Source organism: Sarcophilus harrisii, chromosome 4, assembly GCF_902635505.1.
Source record: "Sarcophilus harrisii chromosome 4, mSarHar1.11, whole genome shotgun sequence".
Taxonomy (NCBI): Eukaryota; Metazoa; Chordata; class Mammalia; order Dasyuromorphia; family Dasyuridae; genus Sarcophilus; species Sarcophilus harrisii.
Genome location: NC_045429.1, coordinates 269,616,546 through 269,637,077, shown reverse-complemented (window position 1 = coordinate 269,637,077; position 20,532 = coordinate 269,616,546). Strand labels below are relative to the sequence as shown.

Below are 20,532 nucleotides of genomic sequence, written 5' to 3'. Positions count from 1 at the left end.
CCCCTTACAATCTTAAGACAGACAAAAGGCTATCTCTGGTTCTCTCTCCAGATCTGACTTCCTCTATGCACCTCCCCTAATGACCCCTTTTGGATAATGTCTCTTGCTAATGTATTGATACTGAGCTAAGTAAGAGGGAAACAACCTTGATATGAATTTGGGGGAGGGGGAAGTAAGACAGAGCTTGGGACTGACTGGTAGGAGGAATCCCATGCCATAGATGGCCCTCTGCCTGCCTATATATCCACCTAAGCAGTACCTCCCTGAATCAGGTTAGTCCGGCCCCCATAGTGGGAGGGTTCTCAACTCACCCAGGTTGCTGACTCTTAGATTTCCCTCAGAGTCCAGGGTTCAGGCAGTGGATCTAACAAGTGGGTGCCTGACATCCAGGGCCCCATGTCCAGGTGGGAGGCATGGGCTTTGAGGAGATCCTGAAGGAGGTGGGTGGCTTTGGTCGCTTCCAGATCCGAAATGTGATGCTGTTGGCACTGCCCCGGACCCTGCTTCCTCTGAACTTCCTCTTGCCGATTTTCATAGCTGCAGTGCCCACTCACCATTGTGCCCTGCCAGCCCAAGAGCCTCTCAACAACCTTACCCTAAAGACAGCTTGGCTGGAAGCCTACTTGCCCCTGGAGCTTGATGGCAGCTTCAGCTCCTGCTACCGATATCTCTACCCACACCCACTCTCCAACACTAGCCAGGTGGAAAGGGAGGACCAAACTGTGCCATGTCCTGAAGGTTGGACCTATGACCAATCACAGTTCTACTCTACTATTGCCACTGAGGTAAGGCTCACTTTCTCCTGTCATTTTTGTTGGATCTTACCCAAGACAAAAGGCTGAGGAGAATTTCTTAGAACACAGGATCTCTAGGGCCCCTCTAATTCTAAGAATCTAAGGATACTTGAGAAGGGAAAAGGGGAAGAGTGATTCACGCTGAGTCAAATGTGTAGGGACTCTGAGAATGAAAGAGATAGCCCTGTTCTCCTACTTAAACTTGCCAGGATAGAGGCAAGAGACCATTTGATCCAGACCTGGAAAGGACCTTGAGAAAATACAGCCCTTCATTTACAAAGTTACTGAGCTCCAGAGAAGTTAACTAATGACCGAGGTTGAATAGCTACTAAGCAGTAAAGCCAATATTTGAACCTGGGATTTCTGGGACCCTTTGATTCTAGTTCATTCATAGGCAGCACAAGAAGAGGGAAAGATGGAATTAACTGAAGATATAGGAAATGCTCTTGAATGTGTGAACAAGGGGATAGTGAAATAAAAAAAAAAAAATAAGACCATAGGGATAAAGGACTTGAGGTCTAGTCAAAGCTCTGCCCCTTGATTAGCTGTGTGATTTTTGGATAAATCATTTACCCTTTCTGAACCTCAGTTTCCCTCATTTGTCAAAGGAGGTCCCACCAAGGACTTTATCAGCTCAGAACAATTTTTTTCGTTTGTTTTAGTAGTCCCAGCCCCTAACCCACTTCTTTAAATAAAATAGTAAAATAATTAATGTTTGTTGATTATCAAATCAAGAACAGTGAAACTTGGTCTAGGATGAAAACAGGTGGAGTATATGACCTGGTGGGAAATATCAGAAAAAAAGTTGGTTTGGACCGTGTCATTCTGCCTCTTTGTAATACAGAGGGGAGAGGAGGGAAGAGGTGAGGAGAGTGTTCCCTTGAAAGCAGAGTGATGGATGATGGACTCTGGAGAGTAGGGGCTCCAGGGTAGGCTGTATTCTTTATGGATGCCAGCATAGGCTAGTAGGGCAGTGGCCAAGGTAGACAGCAGGCAAGGATGCAGGATGCCTAGCTCTCTCCTTTATAACTCTTATCCCAATCTAGTGGGACCTAGTGTGTGAGCGGAAGGGACTGAATCGTGCCATATCCACCTTCTTCTTCATTGGCGTGCTCATGGGGGCTGTGATCTTTGGATACTTGTCTGACAGGTACAGGGTTGCAGAGGGCATAGGGTGAACAAGAACAAGGAAGTAAACTGGGCTGTACTGCCCAAAATGTCCCTTCTGTGTCCATTTTGGTCAGACCTAGGTCCTGGGTGCCATGCTCTGATCTTTTTCTGTCTGGGATGTGCCTTCCCACTGCCCCCCATGCCAGTGTAACCCCACAGCCTGGGACATACCTCTCCATCCCCTGGCTAGAAGTGTTTTGGGTTTTGTGACATTTCCCAGCCAGAAGTCTCCATTCCCTGGGGAGGGAGCATTGCCTTCTTGAGTTCTTAGAAGGTCTGATCTTGATTCTGCTCCAGGTTTGGGAGACGCCCACTACTCTTGGTAGCCTACATGAGCACGCTAGCCCTGGGCCTGGTCTCCACCATTTCTGTCAGCTACATTATGTTCGTCATCACCCGCAGCCTCACAGGTGTTGCCCTGGCAGGCTTCACTATAATTGTCTTGCCCCTAGGTAAGAGCCTCCCTGGAGGTGGAGGGCTCCGTGGTATAGGGAGGGGAGGGATGGAATGAGAGGGAGTGTATTCCCCGCCCTGGTGTGGGCACAGGAAGAAATACAAAAGTGGGGAGGGTCTGGTTGGATTACCGGGTCATAGCCTGGGGTCCTAGTAGAACCAGGACTTCTATAGGGATCGGACAGTTCTTAGGGAGGGAAAGGATCAGGTCTTCTGAAGGAGGTGAAATAAAGACAAATTCAGATCTTCCATCTGTATTTCTTTGTCTCTCTTTCTATTTCCTCTTGGTCTCTCTCTCTCTTCTCTTCTCTCTCTCTCTCTCTGTCTCTGTCTCTGTCTCTCCCTTCTTCTATGTGTCTCTCTTTCTCTCTTCCCCTTGCCCTGCCCACCTTCCTGGAACCCAGAATTAGAGTGGCTAGATGTTGAACATCGCACTATGGCTGGTGTCCTTGGCAGCACCTTTTGGTCTGGGGGGGTGATGCTGTTGGCTCTGATTGGCTACCTGATTCGAGACTGGCGATGGCTGGTGCTGGCTGTGACCCTGCCCTGTGCCCTGGGCATCATCAGTCTCTGGTGAGATGAGTGGGTGACCACCGGGCATGGAGAGCAGAGGAAGTGGGGGGAGGGAAGACTCAACAGTCCCCTGCATTCCAAAGCAGAACATTGTTGGTGATCTGGTGGGTGGTTTGAATCAAACCCGCATTCCCTTGGAGGATGGTACCTTTACCCTTTGGCATTAAAAGTGGGTTTCCATAGATACTTGGCATTCAACCCTGGGATCCCATTCTTATGTAAGGCTGAGGTCCGGGATCAGTTTGGTTTGAGGTACACGGTTCCTCCCCCCATCCCCATCCCTCCTGCCTGCCCCACTCACTCTCCCAGGCTTCTCTCTGGCCGGAGGGCTCCACCCTCTGCCTCCTGCCCTCCAGGTGGGTGCCTGAGTCTGCCCGATGGCTTATGACCCAGGATCGGATTAAGGAAGCCCAATTTTACCTCCACCGATGTGCAGTGCTCAATGGCCGGCCCCAAGCTAGGGAAAAACTAAGTATTGAGGTAAGGTGGAGCTGGGGGGACAGAACTGTCACTACCTTCAAACATATCCCTTGGCCCTTTAGGAACAAGAGAAAAAACTGCTAAATGTGACATAGGTTTAGAAGAATTGAACGTGTTTAACCTATATTGAATTGCTTGCTGTCTAGGGAGGGGGAAAGGAGAAGGGAGGGAGAAAAATTTGAAACACAAAGTTTTGCAAGGGTGAATGTTGAAAACTATCTTTGCATATGTTTTGAAAATAAAAAAGCTATTATCAAGGAATAGGAGGAAAGTCCAATAGACTTGGGGAACAGGGATGTAAGCATCAGATTCCCCTGTGACTACCACTGACCCTTCACCTGAATCATGAACATCACATCTCCCATTCCTCCCCCCCACCCCCACATACATAGACACACAGGTGAGTAATGGAAAGAGCAGCAACCTGGGAATTAGAACACATGGGTTCTAGTTCCAGATGAGTAATCTAACAGTTTTCTTGGCAATGATATTGGAATAGTTTGTTATTTCCTTCTCTGACTCATTTTACAAGATTAGGAAACTGAGGCAAATAGAGTTAAGTGACTTGCCCAGGGTCACACAACTAGTAGGTGTCTGAGGTTGAATTTGAACTCAGGTCTTCCTGAGGCCTGACTATTGACCTAACTGTCCCCTTGCTGTCTACTATTTGGAAGCATGATCTTGCCAAAATCATTTTCCTTTCCTAGAAAAAGGAATTTCACATTTTTTTCTTTTTGGTCTGATTTTTCTTGTGTCGCATGATAATTGTGGAAATATGTATAGAAGAATTATACATGTTTAACATATATTGAATTATTTGCTGTCTAGGGGAGGGAAGGAAATTTATCTATGCATATATATTTTTATTGAAGCTTTTTATTTTCAAAACATATGGATAATTTTTCAACATTGACCTTTGCAAAATCTTATGTTCCAATTTCCTCCCTCTTCTCCTCATCCTCTCCCTTAGATGGCAAGTAATCCAATATATGTTAAACATGGTAAAAATACATGAAATTGAATGTAGGCATGCATATTTATAGAACTATCTTGTTTGTGCATATATTTTAAAAACAAAAAGCTTTAACTTTTAAAAAAGAAAAAGGAGTTTCAGTTCTTCCTTTCTCTGTGTCAACAATTTATGAAATGCTTGTATCAGGCCATGTCCTAGACCCCAGGGAAACAAAGTAAAAAATAACAAAATGAGAAAAGACAAAGAAATGTGTAAAATGAGTGAGTTGGATCATGTAACCTCTGAGGCTTCTCTCAGTTCTTCCATTCCAGGACTCTGATTCTGTTCTCCTCCATATTCCCCACAACTTCCTGGATAAGCAGGGAGCCATCACTAGTCGTGCTGACCTCTGTCTTGCCATTGGACCAGATGGCTCCAGAGGAGAGAACAAGGCTGGTGACTTTGCATAGTCCGGCCTCACTTAAATCCAATTCACTTGCAAGTCAAAACCTCACCCTCCTGATGTCACTGGTCTGCTTTGAAGGATGAACAACAATCTGGGTAAACCCCATTCCCTAATCGCAGGCCCTGAGTCTGGTGGCTGAAAGGGAAAAGATAGTTAGAAGACCTTCCTACCTGGACTTGTTCCGGACCCCCCGGCTCCGGCACATCTCCCTGTGCTGCATGGTGGTGTGGTGAGAAGTGGGATCCTCTCCTGGAGGGGGCATGGCTGGGGGGCTTCCCACCTGGGTTCTGTGAAGGAAGAGGGAGAAGGATCCACCTTAAAGACTCCAACCTCAGAGAGGATGGGACTTGGGAGGACCCAGACTCAGCCCAGTTCTAGACCTGGCGTAGTAAAAGGGTCTTGTTGGTGGGGAGGGTGTGAAGTGGTGGAGGAGGAGAGGTCCAAAGGGAAGATTAAAGGAGATTGCAGAGTGGATTATGTGTGTGTGCGGGGAGGGAGAATAACTGAAGAGAACAGGAGAGTGAGAGAGAGTCGGCAGGGAAAGAATCTCAGGGCGGGGAGGTCTGAAGGAAGAAGGCATCTGAGGGGAGATCTCATGGAAGAAATAGGGTGGGGAATCTGAGGGGAGTCTCTGAGCCAGGGATTGTGGTGTCCCAGACCCTCCTCTTCCCCTCATTACAGGTTTGGGGTGAACTTCTCATACTATGGCCTGAGCTTGGACCTGTCAGGGCTGGGGCTGAATCTGTACCAAATACAGCTTCTGTTTGGGGCAGTGGAGGTGCCCTCCAAGATGATTGTCTACCTGTCAATACGCTATGCAGGGCGCCGCTTCACTGAGGTGGGGGCCCTGCTGGGCACTGCCCTCACTGTGGGCACTAGTCTGCTACTGCCCTCCGGTGAGTCCCCAGGAATCCTTCCTTACCTCACTGCACTGCCAGTCTCCCAACTCACTCTTTATACAAAATCCTATACTAGACCCGGTCCAAGACAATATTTGTAAAGTGCTTAGCATAGTGCCTGGCACATAGCAGGGGTTTGATAAATAATTGTTTACTTTATCCTTCCTTCCTTCCTCCCTCCCTCCCTCCTTTCTTTCCTTCCTTCCTTTCTCCCTCTCTCTTTTCTTTCCTTCCTTCCTTTCTCCCTCCCTCTTTTCTTTCCTTCCTTCTTTCCTTCTTTTCCTTTCTTACTTTCTCTCCCTCCTTCCTTCCTACCTTCCTTCTTTCTTCCCTCCCTCCCTTCCTTCTTCCTTTTCTTCCTTTCTTCCTCCCTCTGTTCTCCCCCTCATTTCTTTCCTTCCATTCTCCCCTCCTTTTCTCTCTCCCTTCCTTCTTCACTTCTTTCCTTCTTTCGTCACTCCCACCTTCCCTCTCTTTCCCTTTCTAATTTTCCTTTTCCCTCTTCTATCTCCTGGAGACTAAGTATTTTCCTTTTGTCAAGGATCTTTGATGTACTAGAAAAGAGTACTGGATTAGGAATCAGGACTTTAAGGTTCTAGCTTGACAACAGATTGTATGACCTTGGGCAAGTCATTTCCCCTAGAATCTAGTCCTTAATTCCCTCATTTATAAAATGGTCTCTTGGGCTAGATGATCTCTAAGCTTCCTTTAAGGTCTAAATCCTATACTTGTAGCTGTGATCCTTCTAACTCTTCAAAATCCTATTTCTCTATGATTCCAAAACAACTCACTCTCTGGGTGACATGGCTCCTACCTGTCCACCCCACTTCTCCCCACCCCTGACATGCTGCCCAGCAAAGATCCCTAGTCACTTCCCAGCATTCTCCTCCCTCCCAGGGGTGGTGGCGTGGAAACTGGTCCTGGGAGTGGCTGGAAAAGGCTTTTCAGAAGCAGCCTTTACTACTGCCTACCTGTTCACATCAGAGTTGTACCCCACTGTACTGAGGTGAGTCTGGGACCCAATTACCAATCTTCACCCCGTGTCATTTAAGTCATGATCAGAGCTTCATCATCTAGGAACCATTCCACCTCTTACACCTCTATCCCATCCTCTGAGATTTCTCTCTCTGTCTCTCTGTCTGTCTGTCTCTCTCTGTCTCTGCTTCTCTCTGTCTCTCTCTCCTCTCTCTCTCTCCCCCTCCTCCCTCTCTCTGTGTCTGTCTTGCTCTCTCTCTCTCTCTCTGTCTTTTTTCTCTTTGTCTTCTCTCCAGCTTTGTCTTTCCCCTCCTCTCCCCTTTCTTTCAGTTTTTCTGTCTCTGTCTGTCTGTCTGTCTGTCTCTCTCCTCCTTTTTCCTCTTCCTCTGTATCACACACACACACACACACACACACACACACACACCACCTCTACCTAGACTCTGCTATCTAGAGCTATACCTAGCATTTGGTAACCCCAAGAAACATCAGAACTAGTCTGTCTGTGCAGGACATCTGTCTGCATATGTGAAATGAAATAAGGCATCTGTTGTGATGTTAGAAGAGCATAGAAATCTGGCTTCCTTCCTCCACTCTGTACCTACTATGTCACCTTGAGCCTCATCTATAAAATGCAATTAAATTGAACTCAAATCAATTAAATTGAACAAACATCTGTCAGGCTTAAGTGGATAAGAACTGTAAAGTGTTGTGCAATTGGGAAGGATAGCACTGGAGGGTTTGCCAGAGAAGGATCTGAATAAAGGGAAAGAGATGACTTTGGAAGAGGATAGCTGTCGTCAAGCATTTAAAATGCCTTGGTTTGGGGAGAACCCGAGTTCAAATTCAACCTCAGACACTTATAGTTGTTTGACCCTGGACAAATAACCAAATCCCAATTGCCACCAAAAACCAAAATACCAAAATAAACAAAAACCCACAATGTTGTTAGTAGAAAATAAGAGTTCTGCTAGGTCCCATGGGTTGCACTTCCATTTAATATTAATAAGTGGAAGGTGCAAAGAGGAAGATTTAGGCTCAATTTAAGGAAAGATTGGAGCTGTCCAATGTGGGAGGTAGGAGTGGAGAAGTCATTAGAAGTCTGCACAGGATATCCCAAAAGTTTTAGTGAGTTAAATTGATATTAATACTTTGGGGCACCCCATATGTGAAAGCTAGAGGTGTCATAAGTGGGATTTCATCTCAGTTTTAATCTGGCACAGAGCTGACTGAGTCATTCCTGAAGTACCTTCCAATTCTGGAATTCTGATACATAAAGAGCAGCTATTGATGCTTATTACCTATTGTTTTGGGAAGGCACTTAGATTATAAACTATGTCTGCCTCCCAGAGCTGGGATGGGAACACAGGATAATGAATGGAAGCAGACCTCCCTGCTTCAACAGTGAGTCAAGAGGATACTGAGTGGAAACAGGGGACAGCTAGCTCCCAGCTGAGACTAAAAAAATCGAACATTCAAATACCAAGCATCAATCCACCTCCTCCCTGCCCTTAATCAATCAAAAAAAGTAACATCTTTTATTTTTCTCCAATTGTGTGTTAAAGCAATTTTTAACATTTTTTCATTGATTTATCCACTAATATTTAAGTGTCTTCTGATTCCAATTCATTGTATTATTAGGTACAGCGATAACCATGGATGCACTCTGCCTTTAAGATTCTAGTGGGGGTGGGGATAGATTATTAACTTTTTATTTTTGACATTTAAAAATAAAGTTTAGAGTTCCAAATTCCATCCCTCTCTCCATCCTTGAGACAGTGAGCAATCAGATAAGAGGTTATACAGGCACAATTATATCTTACTCCATTTAAAAAAATAAACGAAAATCTTTCACCTTCTTGCAAAAGATGGACATTTTAAGACTTCTTTTCCTATTCAGAGCTATCCTAGTATTCATTTTAACCTGATCCCACCTGTATACAGGCAGCTGGGTAGTTAGTACATTGGCCCCAGAGTCAGGAGGACCTGAGTTTAAATCTGACCCAAGACATTTACCAGTTGTATGACCTTGGGGAAGTCACTTAACACTGTTTGCCTCAGTTTATTCATCTGTAAAATGAATCAACAAAGGAAATGGCAAACCACTGCAGAGCTTTGCCAAGGAATTCCCAAATGGACCTTGAAGAGTCAAATATAGCTCAACTCAGCAGCAACAGTTGACCATCACCAACGGCAAATCATGTATAGAAGAGGAGAAGTGAAAAAGCCTTATCCTGCATTATATGCTCAGTATCCTTCAAGGGAAAGCTTTGGTCTTGAGGATCAAATTACATGGGAGAGGCAATTTCCTCCGCATTTTGTATATAATCTTAGAAAGTTGCCCATGGCTAAAAGAGATGGATTTTCCCACGGTCACATTAACTACTTAATATCAGAGGCATGATTTGAAAGCAGGATTCCCAAACCCTGTGTTCTATCTATGATATCGTCTCTCAAATAAGATATCAGAGGAGAGCAGCCTGATGGAAAGAGCTCTGGATTTGCTGTCTGAAGACCTTGCTCACCCTAACTTCGATTCTTCACTAGTCATAAATTTCCCTTCTCTGAACCTGAAGTTCTTGACGTCTAGAACAAGGGGGAGTTGGACTAATTGATCCCTTTAAATTCCTAACAGTATGAGAGATATGGAAGAGGATGAGGAGGACAAGAATGAGACATTAGATTTGGAAGGTTTAAATCAGTTCTGCCACTTCCAGCTATGTCACCTTGGCTATATCTTTTTTTTTTCAATTTCATAAACATGTATTAATTGCGTTCTTTGGACAGAGTACCATTATCAAATATGGAGGATATACAAGCTTTAGAAGGCAGTTAGGTGGCAGATTGGAAAAACCACTGGCTTGGAATCAGGAAAACTTATTTTCATGAGTTCAAATGACACTCAGTTCAAATGACAGTCTCAATCACTTACGATTGGCTATATCTTTTAATCTCCTTGAACCTCAGTTTTCTCATCTGTAAAATAGGGATTAAACCTCATTACCCAGGGTGGTGGGTTCTTAACCTGGAATCTGTGACATCTTCAAGCTTAGCTAGATGATGCAGAGAAAGGCAGATATCCATGGGCATCACTAGGTCTCATTCAATTCAATGTGACTCAATAAAGAGCTTAGAGCATGTATTCAGGCTCTCCCTCCCTCCCTCCTTTCTTCTCTCTCTCTGTCTCTCTCTCTCTCTGTCTCTCTCTCTCTGTCTCTCTCTCAGTCTGTCTCTCTCTCTCTCTGTCTCTCTCTGTCTCTGCCTCTGTCTCTCTGTCTGTCTGTCTTTCTCTCTATCTCTCTGTTTCTCTCTCTGTTTCTCTGTGTGTGTGTGTGTGTGTGTGTGTGTCTCTCCCCCTCCCTCCCTTCCTCCCTCTGTCTTTGCCTCTGCTTCTGGCTCTCTCTCTTGGAATAAAAGATCTTAGAGCTCTCTCAAGAGCTTGGCTCTTTCTGTGTTTCTCTGTCTCTGTCTGAGAGGGTAATGGTGCTCTAAGCTCTTTATTTGTGTCAGACCTTTATGATCGGTGAAGGAAGTCCTTCAGTTTGTCAGATGGCCATGGCAGAGCAGACATGTGGTCCATCAGTTGTCAGAGATGGGTAGTTTGAGACCTTGGTTCACCCCCTCCCTCTGAATCCTCTGTTCTGCTTCCCTGGCACAGACAGACAGGGATGGGATTGACAGCTCTCGTGGGCCGGCTGGGGGGCTCCCTCGCACCACTGGCCACCTTGCTGGAGGGGACGTGGTCCTCACTGCCCAAGGTCACCTATGGTGGGATTGCCCTTCTGGCTTCGGCCACTGCCCTCTTGCTGCCAGAAACTCGTCATGCAGAGCTTCCTGAAACCATCCAGGATGTGGAAGAAAAGAGGTATGTTGAGGAGCCTTAATGAATCCCTACATCCTCACTATGAAGGGAACCCCCTCACTCCGATCCAGACTGGGCCAGAAGGCTGCAGGGAGTGGGGAGGAGAGTCCCAAGTTGGGGCAGGGACAATGGATTATCTACTTCTACCATCTGATGTTCTCTTCCTCAGGACCTTGTCAAAGGCCCAGGAAGAGGAGATACACATGAAGGTGCTGCAAGATTAAGCATCACAGTGCTGGGCAAAGAGCACCACATGTGGGATCCTAGCTGTGCTAACTGCCGTGCTCATCTGTAAAATAAGAGGACTAGGCTAACTCTCCAAGGTTCCTTCTGGCTCTAAATCCTATGATACCACAAAGTGAGCAGTGACCCCATCTCTTTCTGGTTGGTCCTTGGGGCAAGGAGTGAGGGACAGGGCTGACCCCAGGATGGGGCAGAACCGCAGCTACAATGGACTGAGCTCCCCTAACACTCTTAAAAGAGTTGGAACAGACTTTAGAGATGGCCTAGCCCCTCACATCCTCACAAGCCTCTGCTTAAGTTCCTCCAGTAATGAGGCTGCCTCCAGGGATGCTCTTCCTGATCCCTGCTTGGAGGGGGGTGTCTCCATTCTGGGGACAGGGATTCAAGAAAGCCTGAGGGTTAGTCCCGGTTTTATTATGTGGTCCAATGGGTCTGTTTCTCCCTCACCTGTGGAATGGTGATAATACCACATGTCCGGCCTACCTCACAGGGCTGTTGTGAGGATCAGATGAAAAAAAAAATACCTGTCAAGTGCTTTGGAGAGTATAAGATCCTGTACTTTGAGTACTCTGGTATAGCTGGCAGTATCCACAGCCTTCTCTCTGACACAGCTCAGGGGGGAGACCAGCAGAAGACACACCTACAGTACCTGGGATGCTCTGTTGGCCCCCAGAGGAAAAGGGCTGTCTCCTTTTTAATGGATGCTGAAGCCTAGAACTGGCTGCTAACCTGGCTGGCTCATGCTCCGTCCTGGAGGAGGAACATTCAGCCGGCTGCTTCCCATCCTTCCCTGCTTTGTCCTGGATGCCCAAATTTAATGCTAAAGGAAGGAGAAGCTGAGATGAAAGGAGCAAACTCTTTTATTGGGTGAACTTCAAGGAAGGGGAAGGGAGAAGGTAGAAGTGCTGGGACACCTACAGAGAAAGATGGCCTTCTTTGATGTCACTGGAGGGTGGGCTTGGCTCCCCTCCTCCCCAATTCTTCCTCACGAACTTGGATTGTTCTGAAGCCAAGGTCTAAGGAACATGCTGAGTGTTAGAGGAAGAGAAAGGGCATCTTCTCCCTTTTCCTGTCCTGCCACCCCTCATCCTTCCATCATCCAGTGCATGGCAGGCACTAAGTGTAACCTTCAACCATCAAACCATCAACCGGGATGGGAATGGGGAATGCAGCCTGGCAACTACCTGGAACCCTAATCCCTGTCCAGTCTGAAAGGATGGAAATCTCTGAGCCTTTTGTTCAACCTGGGAGATGGGAAGAGCCTGGGAGGGATCCAGGGCAGGGAAAACAGATTCCTCGATTAGCTTCTCAATCAGATTTCAACTCTATGGAGTCATAGATGTAGCAGCCCACGTCACCAATGTTCACACCTGGAAGGGTGGGAGAGTAGAGTCACTTGAAGGTACTGAGGGGACATTGGGGAAGAAGGAAAGAGGGAGGAGGTATGAATGTGAGAGGGAAGGAGACTAGGGAGACACTAGGAGAGAAGGGAAGGGAGGACAGTGAGGGAGAAGGGAAAGGAAGGCAGTAAGGGAAGAAGGTAGGGAGCTGGGAAGAAATGGGCAAAGTGAAGGAGAAGGCGTTTTAATATTGAAGGGAACTACATGCAAATCATGCATAAGCTATGCAAGTGAAGTGCATTTCAGCTTGGGCATTTCTGGGGTTGGGGCTCCCACCTTTGGGCCCAAACAGGTATCCGTAGCAAGGGATGTGGCAGTACGGGAAACCATCATGCTGGGAACACAGCGGGAACTTGGTTTAGTCCTACCTTAAATCCTTCTGCCCCACCTAGTCTCCACTTTTCTTCCAGGGCTCTATGCAGCTTCCTGAGTCTCCCCTGGCCCCTGCTCCCACTCTTCCTTCTTTCCCCTCCAGAGATTACCTGCAGCTTCAGTCAAATCATTTACCTTTTCTGAGCCTCAGTTTCCCCATCTATAAGATGAAGGGGGGAGACTAGACAATCTCTCTCGTGTTCCATGGCTCTGGGGTTCTGGAACTCTGAGGTCCCTCCCCCAACTATGTCTGTGTCTGACTCCCAGTCTTCCCTGGGCACTTCCCGTCCCACCTGCATCAATCAGACCCCAGCTTACCTCGGCGTGGCTCCCCGCCGTTAGGGTTTTGCGGCAGCGCTGGCATCGGAGACAGGGCCGATGCCAGTTCCTGCCCAGGGACATCACCTTCTCAGCTAGTAGAAAAAAAGGTCATGGTACTCAGAGGATGGCTGAAGGGTTGTTCCCCCGGTGCCATGTGGGTCCTGCCTGGGCAGGGGTGAAAGGAGGGGAAAGGCTCTGATCTCCTCCTCGGCAGTCTCTCCAACCCCTGGCCTGCCCATCCCAACATCCCAGACCTGCCTCTGACCTGCTCCTCCCAACTCACCAAAGTACACGGGGTTCCCACAGCCAGGACACAGGGAGGTCTCACCGGCATACGTCTTCACCTGTGTTGGGCCTTAGGAAACAAGAGGCTTTGGTTGGCCCTGGGAGCAACCTGCCCAGAGCCCATCCTCATCAGAACTGGGCAAAGGGATGGTCTGCTGAAGGGGCTTGTGCTTCCTGCCACAAAGAGCCCAAGTTCAAGTGCCCCTCCCAAAGTGTTCCATTCCAGTGTCCTATCTTCCTGCCCCTTTTTTACTGCCTTTTCTCAGTCTGCCTCAGCCTATTGTCTCTGTCTCTCTGTTTTTCTCTCTCTGTGTGTGTCTCTTTCTCCTTTCCTACCTGTCTCTTTCTGTTTGTCTCTGTCTTTGTCTCTGTCCCTGTCTCTCTGTCTCTGTCTCTCTATGTCTGTCTTTCTGTCTCTCTTTGTTTCTCTGTGTCTCTCTTTCTCTGTCTGTATTTCTTTCTCTCTTTGTCTTTCTGTGTGTCTCTTTTTCCTTTCCGTTTGTCTCTGTCTCTCTGTCTCTTTGTCTCTCTCTGTTTCTCTCTGTGTGTCTCTTTCTCCTTTCCTTTCTGTGTGTCTCTGTCTCTGACTGTCTCTCTCTCTGTCTCTTTCTCTCTGTCTCTCTCTCTTTCTCTCTCTCTCTCTTTGTCTCTCTCTGTTTCTCTGTGTGTCTCTTTCTCTTTTCCTTTCTGTCTGTCTCTGTTTCTCTCTGTGTGTCTCTTTCTCCTTTCCTTTCTGTGTTTCTCTGTCTCTCTCTGTCTCTCTCTCTCTCTTTGTCTCTCTGTTTCTCTCTGTGTGTCTCTTTCTCCTTTCCTTTCTGTCTGTCTCTGTCTCTGTTTCTCTCTGTGTCTCTTTCTCCTTTCCTTTCTGTGTTTCTCTGTCTCTGACTGTCTCTCTCTCTGTCTCTTTCTCTCTGTCTCTCTCTGTCTTTCTCTCTCTCTCTCTTTGTCTCTCTCTGTTTCTCTCTGTGTGTCTCTTTCTCCTTTCCTTTCTGTCTGTCTCTGTCTCTGTTTCTCTCTGTGTGTCTCTTTCTCCTTTCCTTTCTGTGTTTCTCTGTCTCTCTCTGTCTTTCTCTCTCTCTCTTTGTCTCTCTCTGTTTCTCTCTGTGTGTCTCTTTCTCCTTTCCTTTCTGTCTGTCTCTGTCTCTGTTTCTCTCTGTGTGTCTCTTTCTCCTTTCCTTTCTGTGTTTCTCTGTCTCTGACTGTCTCTCTCTCTGTCTCTCTCTGTCTCTCTCTGTCTTTCTCTCTCTCTCTTTGTCTCTCTCTGTTTCTCTCTGTGTGTCTCTTTCTCCTTTCCTTTCTGTCTGTCTCTGTCTCTGTTTCTCTCTGTGTGTCTCTTTCTCCTTTCCTTTCTGTCTGTTTCCTTTCTGTGTTTCTCTGTCTCTGACTGTCTCTCTCTCTGTCTCTCTCTGTCTTTCTCTCTCTCTCTCTTTGTCTCTCTCTGTTTCTCTCTGTGTCCCTTTCTCCTTTCCTTTTTGTCTGTCTCTGTCTCTGTTTCTCTCTGTGTGTCTCTTTCTCCTTTCCTTTCTGTGTGTCTCTGTCTCTGACTGTCTCTCTCTCTGTCTCTTTCTCTCTGTCTCTCTCTGTCTTTCTCTCTCTCTCTTTGTCTCTCTCTGTTTCTCTCTGTGTGTCTCTTTCTCCTTTCCTTTCTGTCTGTCTCTGTCTCTGTTTCTCTCTGTGTGTCTCTTTCTCCTTTCCTTTCTGTCTCTCTGTCTATGTCTGTCTCTCTGCCTATCTCTCTCTCTGTCTGTCTGTCTCTCTCTCTTTCCTTTCCTTCCTGTCCGTCTCTCTCTCTCTGTCTCTTTTTCTCACCCCCCCTACATCTCACCATCACCCTCTCATCCAGTCTCAGCGGTTCTTACCACCTTTCTTCCTATTCCCCCAGGAGCCCTGGTCATCCTGCTCTTTGGTGCCAAGGTGCCAACCCCCTTTTGCCCGCCTGCCTGGCCCCAATCAGCAGCAACTCAATCCCTGAGAAACCTGAGCCGGACATTGGAGCTGGAGCCCAGGGCAGGTGGTGTCGGGTGTTGGAGAGTGTAGAGTCGTGCTTATTTGGGGTGGGGGGGAATGGGAGGGAAAGGAGGCAGAGGGGGCATCAAGGCTTTCCCAGCCCAAACCTCCAAATACAGACATGGAAAAGAAGGGGAGAAGTTAAAAGACAAAGATCACCATTGTCACACCTTTCCACGCACTGGACTGAGTGAGTGACCTGCTTTTGGTCCCAGATGCGCCTCTGAATAGCGCATGTTACCTCAGGTCAAGTCCCGTTTGTTAACTTTTCTCCACCTCAGTTTCCTTATTCAATTCAAAAAATATCTGGGGCTTAACAAGCTGAGTGAGGCTTAGAGCTGAGCTAATTCAACACCCCTTTTTACACATGAAAAAACTGAAGCTCTGAAGCGGCAAATGATCTGTCCAAGGTCACACAGATACTAAGGACCAGATCCAAAATACAAAGTAAAGTTTCCCTCTCTCTGCTGTGCACTAATTTTTATCTTTCTACTGCCTTGCACTGTGTGCCACGCACAGTACATGATTAACAAATATATTATTATGTTAATAAATATGGAATATATACATATTATATAGAAATAAATATAAAATAAACAATATATAATAAATCATAATAAATATATATGCACATATAAAAATGTATAAAATAAATAATAAATATATAACATTTCGGTATAATAAAACATGTTCATAATAATTTGTATAAAATAATATAAAATACTTCTCTTAATAAATAAATAATGTGTATATATCATACAGAAATAAAAAACCTATAAATAAATAATATATAATATGAAATAAATATATAATAGGTACACCTATAAAAATGTATATAAAATAAATAATGTATTTTATAATAGATATATAAATAAATATATACTATTTCTAGGTCATAATATAATGACCATAACATATAATATAGAAATACAAATAATAAGTTTAAAAATATAATGTAAAATGATAAATGTTTTAGAATAGATAAATATTTAATATTATATATAAATAATTTATAGAATAAAATATTTTGCAATAGATATATTAATAAATATATATTGCACAGATAAGACTAAACAAGATCTAAAGTTTGAGGCAAATATAAGAAGTCTTCCAAATGTGTTTCTGAAGGCACCATTCTCTCCTTTCTGGGATGTGTCCTGCCAACAGCTGAGACCCCATTCCTCAACTATAGCATAGGGTATGTGAAGGGGATAAGGCAGGAAGGATGGATTGGGATACAATGGAGCTTAAATGCCAGGCTGAAGAATTTTGTATTTTCTTTTATAAAAGGAGGAAACACAGGGACAATAGGGAGCAAGTCTCTGGGCTGGAAGAAGAGCTAACAACATTGTTTCTTTGAAAGATAATTTTGGCAGTTTTGTGATGATGGATGGATGGATGCATGGGTAGATGATTGAAGAGAGAGACTACAGTCAGGATGGGTGTAGTTATGGGGCCTTTATAATAGTAGTGAGGTAAGAAACCTGAATTAGTATAAAGGCCATAGGAATGGAGAGAAAGGAGATAAATTTGACAGGTGCTTTGGAGATAGAATCAATAAGGTTTGATCAGATAAAGAAAAGGAAAGCACTCCAAGATTATGGAGTGAGCAGAAGAGAGGCATTCTCCACTGAGACAGGGAAATCGAGGTGGAGGGAAGGATGGAGGGAGAGGGGAGGTTTAGGTCAAAACATACTAGTTTCTATTTGGGACATGTGGAGTTTGAGATGCCAGTGGGACGTCTATGAGGAGATTTCCAGCAGCCAGATGGAAATGTAGGATAACATTTTAGGGGAGAGTTCGGAGCTGGATACACAGATTTGAGAATCATTTTTGTCATGAATGCAGAGAGCTCATCCTGCCCACCTCACAGAATTGGCATAAGTGTCCAATGAGACAGAACTTGAGAATGGATTTGTGATCTCATTGGTACAGGGAACTCCACAATGAGCAAACTCCCTCTACCAATTCAGATCAGCACCTTCCAGCTCAACTCTCTTACAGCCTTAGAGCAAAGGTGTCAAACCCTGATAGTAATGGGATTAAAATGTAATTGAGAAATGCTTTAACAAAATTTAAAATATATATATATAATATAGCATACATAATGTCAACCTGTGGTTTCCTAAATCAATAGGGATTTTCTGTTTGAATTTGACATTGCTGCTCTTAAATTTGCCTAAGACCTCACAATATGTGGAGCTCAAATCATGTCATGAAAATACTAACAAGAGATGGCACAAATATGGCTATTATTTCTGGCCCAGAAATGAGGGTATTGGAGTGGAAAACTCTCTGTTCTTGCCCGGTAATTCTGACTCCCTGCTACTTCAGAAGGGGTAAGACGCTGAGTTAGAGGTAAGGTTTTCTGATGCTGTATACTCCACTTACTCCAAAAGGGCACTTACTCCTCCTTGCCCTCTTGGCCTGAGGGAGGCCTGTCCTGCTTCTGGGTGGACTGAAGCTGCCAGTGGTCAAAGGCATGGTGGTGATGGGAGCTGGAGGATGGGGAGGTTCTTCCATGTAGGAGCCCACTCCACCAATCTTGATTCCTGAAACCCAGAACAGAGAGGAAGAAGAGAGTAAGGGGTGAGAATGGGGGTGTCCTAGTATGCCTCAGAAGATGCCCACTCCCAAAATCCTTTCTGTGAGCTCCAATCCAAATCCATAGCTCCACTTCTCGGGCCCATCTCATCATATCCCCCCTTTAAGGCTGCTCTCTCTTCCCCTCCCTCCATCCCTTGTGGGGACAGTTACTTACCCCGGGGTCCAAAGAGGACTGCATAACATGGTTTGTGACAATATGGTTTTCCATTATGCTGAATACAGGAAAAAAAACAGGAATTGTTAAAGTGGTAAAATCACTGCAGAATGAAGAATTCACAGGGGACTCCCATCCCTACCCCATGCCTCTGATTTTCCAGCTGAGGAGCACCACAGTCTATTCTAGTTTGGGGTCCCAAAACCCACCTCCATAACATAAAGCTGTCTAGGGAGCCAGGGAGTACCTATTTTCTCATAATGCCCAAAAGATATTATGATTTATAATCCCCCTGTTTCTTCCAATACAGCCTGGATCCTACAATTACTGAAAAGGAAAGGGAAACTATATGCTCTCAAATAAGACTAGCCTGAGCAGGCAACACATTGGGGCTCACCCAGAATCAGTTGGGCACTAGCAAGACCTACTGCAGAAGGGGAATGTCAATGACAAGAAGACAATCTTCCATTTTTAACCTTTCTTCCCTACATTGCCTCCTTTTAATACAACTCCTGCACCAGGATTTCAAATTAAATAGAGATGAAGTTGAGTTTCCCTGATGTTAAAGTCGGCAATAGGCAGGTGAGAGAGTGTGGTATGGGAATGGTGGCTGATTAAACTTTTAATTAAATTAAACAATTTAGTTTTTTAAAAATTAAACAAACAATTTTTTTTAGTTTAAACAAATTAAACAAAGTTAAATTAAACAATCAATCAATCAATTAGGGGTTGGAGAAGCTAGAACTGGGTTGGAAATGTGGGGGAAATGACATAACACATTTATATGGTGCTTACTATATGCCAGATACTTTGCTAAGAGCTTTTTAATTATTATCTCATTGATCCTCACCCAACCCTGTGAGAGGGGAGTTATTATTTCCTCCATTTTACAGATGAGGAAGCTGAGGCAGAGTGATCCAGGGTCACACAGCTAATACATTTCTGTGTCCAGATTTTCCTGACTCCAGGCCCAGTGCTTTATTCACTGGTGCCTCAGGGAGAGATTGACTTAGGGATTGAGAGAGGGAGCTAGAAAGGGCATTCAGATAACAGAGACACGATCCAGGCACAAAAAGTTCAGCCAAGCAGGGTATTCAGGGCTGATAATCTGGACACCCCTTCTGCTTATCTCTCTACCCATTGAGGTCATAGCGGCTTCTCTCTCCTCCCCTCCCCTTCCCTCTCTTCTCCTACTCTCCCAATAGGGGCCTCACCTCAGCGTGTCCACCCGCAGCTAGGACATTGTGACAGCGCTCACATTTCAGGCAGAATCGATGCCAGTTCTGACCCAGGGAGCTCACCTTTTCAGCTGTGAGAAGGAACCGAGTGGACAATGGAGTGTGAGGATGCGTTCAGCCCCTCAGGGATTTTAGTAATGGGGTGACAGGGAATAGAAGGGTATTGCAGAAGAGAACGCTCCCATTAGCGCTCTTCCTCAATCCTTGAGTCTTGGTAGATACCACCCCTCATTCTCCCACTCTACCTTCCTTCCAGTCTACCCCCTTCTCCTTGCGGGGAGCCCACTCTTTTGAATCTTTGCCATTTTCTGATATCCAATCTTAGGGCCGATTCACCCAAAAAAACAGCAGAAAGGGACTCAAGTCTTGGGACTCTACTCCGGGAAATGGGAGATGGGGATAAAAAGATGGATCGCCTATTCCAGCTACAGGGGCATAGCATACAGAACTAACTGCAAAGGAGTGGAAATCCTGGGACCTTTCCGATCCCGTCTTCAGATCCTGGGGCCTCCCAGAACTTATCACATCCTAAATTACATCCTACAATTCCCTCCTCAAATAACTCTTCCCAATGTTTTCACCAAATTTTCATCCCATTGTCTCGTCTACATCTAACACAAGGTCTCCTCCACTACTTGGCTCCCAGAGTATCCCGAAAACCTTATCAGAGTTCCTTAATTTCTTTGTACCCTGAGGTTTCCCCCACAAACTGCCTCCCGAGGAATCCCCCAGATCTTCCCCAAACTCACTCCCAGACTCTCAAATTTTCTCAACTTCTCCAAACTTGTTCCCAGCGTCTCCCCCCAGTCCATCCCTGCGTCTCCCCCAGATTCCCCCGGTCTCACCGAAGAACACGGGCTGCTGGCAGCGCGGGCACGTCCAGCTCATGGCTCCTCTGGCTTCTGGGCTGCTCTGGACACTGGGGCTCGCGGCTCGGGTGACTTAAGCCCACTTGGGCTCCCTTCCGACCCCGCCCGCCGTCGCACTCCCAAGCCTCATTGGACATCGGCCGCTTCATCTCGGTTACAATTGGCTGGAGTCCTTACCTGGGGACTCTGGACTTCTTCACTGGCGCTGCCTGAAGGTGAAATTTGTTGGGCTGGGAGGGATAGAGAGGAGGCGGGGAGCTGGAGGTGGATGGACATCAAACGGGGGCTCCGAGATGGTGGAGGGGTTCTGTTAATGCTTCTCTCCTGGGGCGGGGACACGGTTATCGTGTTCCCATCCAGGTAGGTTGAGGGCTAAGGCATCCGTGGCCGGGGTGTGCGGACCCTGTACTCA

General features: G+C 45.9%; 2 protein-coding genes across 4 annotated transcripts; one reads left to right on the top strand and one right to left on the bottom strand.

Moving 5' to 3' along the window:
* On the top strand, positions 1 to 11,402 carry SLC22A7 (solute carrier family 22 member 7). The gene is made up of 10 exons (XM_003769102.3): positions 1 to 785; positions 1,841 to 1,944; positions 2,262 to 2,416; positions 2,822 to 2,990; positions 3,347 to 3,470; positions 5,008 to 5,117; positions 5,570 to 5,784; positions 6,685 to 6,793; positions 10,421 to 10,627; positions 10,794 to 11,402. The coding sequence occupies exons 1-10, from the start codon at positions 414 to 416 to the stop codon at positions 10,846 to 10,848; spliced, it is 1,620 nt and encodes a 539-aa protein (XP_003769150.1). The 5' UTR covers positions 1 to 413; the 3' UTR covers positions 10,849 to 11,402.
* A 289-nt stretch (positions 11,403 to 11,691) lies between these two features.
* On the bottom strand, positions 11,692 to 20,211 carry CRIP3 (cysteine rich protein 3). Of its 3 annotated transcripts, none has more exons than XM_003769077.4 (8): positions 20,097 to 20,211; positions 19,228 to 19,322; positions 18,014 to 18,071; positions 17,661 to 17,804; positions 13,244 to 13,315; positions 12,958 to 13,052; positions 12,544 to 12,601; positions 11,692 to 12,237 (listed from the first exon to the last, which is right to left on the bottom strand). In XM_003769077.4, exons 1-8 carry the CDS (start codon positions 20,137 to 20,139, stop codon positions 12,176 to 12,178), a joined length of 627 nt encoding a protein of 208 aa, XP_003769125.1. In that variant the 5' UTR covers positions 20,140 to 20,211; the 3' UTR covers positions 11,692 to 12,175. The 3 variants fall into 3 exon arrangements, with proteins under 3 accessions (XP_003769125.1, XP_023358772.1, XP_023358771.1); XM_023503003.2 differs by lacking the exon at positions 11,692 to 12,237 and adding an exon at positions 12,775 to 12,799 and having other exon boundaries at positions 20,097 to 20,188; XM_023503004.2 differs by lacking the exon at positions 12,544 to 12,601 and having other exon boundaries at positions 20,097 to 20,188.
* Between the last annotated feature and the right edge of the window lie 321 nt (positions 20,212 to 20,532).

Coding starts and splice junctions, on each gene's coding strand:
- SLC22A7 (XM_003769102.3), top strand. CDS start 414: ATGGGCTTTGAGGAGATCCTGAAGGAGGTGGGTGGCTTTGGTCGCTTC. Junction 786..1,840: donor ACTCTACTATTGCCACTGAG/GTAAGGCTCACT, acceptor ATCCCAATCTAG/TGGGACCTAGTGTGTGAGCG. Junction 1,945..2,261: donor TTTGGATACTTGTCTGACAG/GTACAGGGTTGC, acceptor ATTCTGCTCCAG/GTTTGGGAGACGCCCACTAC.
- CRIP3 (XM_003769077.4), bottom strand. CDS start 20,139: ATGAGCTGGACGTGCCCGCGCTGCCAGCAGCCCGTGTTCTTCG. Junction 18,072..19,227: donor CTGCGGGTGGACACGCTGAG/GTGAGGCCCCTA, acceptor TCCTGTATTCAG/CATAATGGAAAACCATATTG. Junction 12,238..12,543: donor ATACCTGTTTGGGCCCAAAG/GTGGGAGCCCCA, acceptor CCACCCTTCCAG/GTGTGAACATTGGTGACGTG.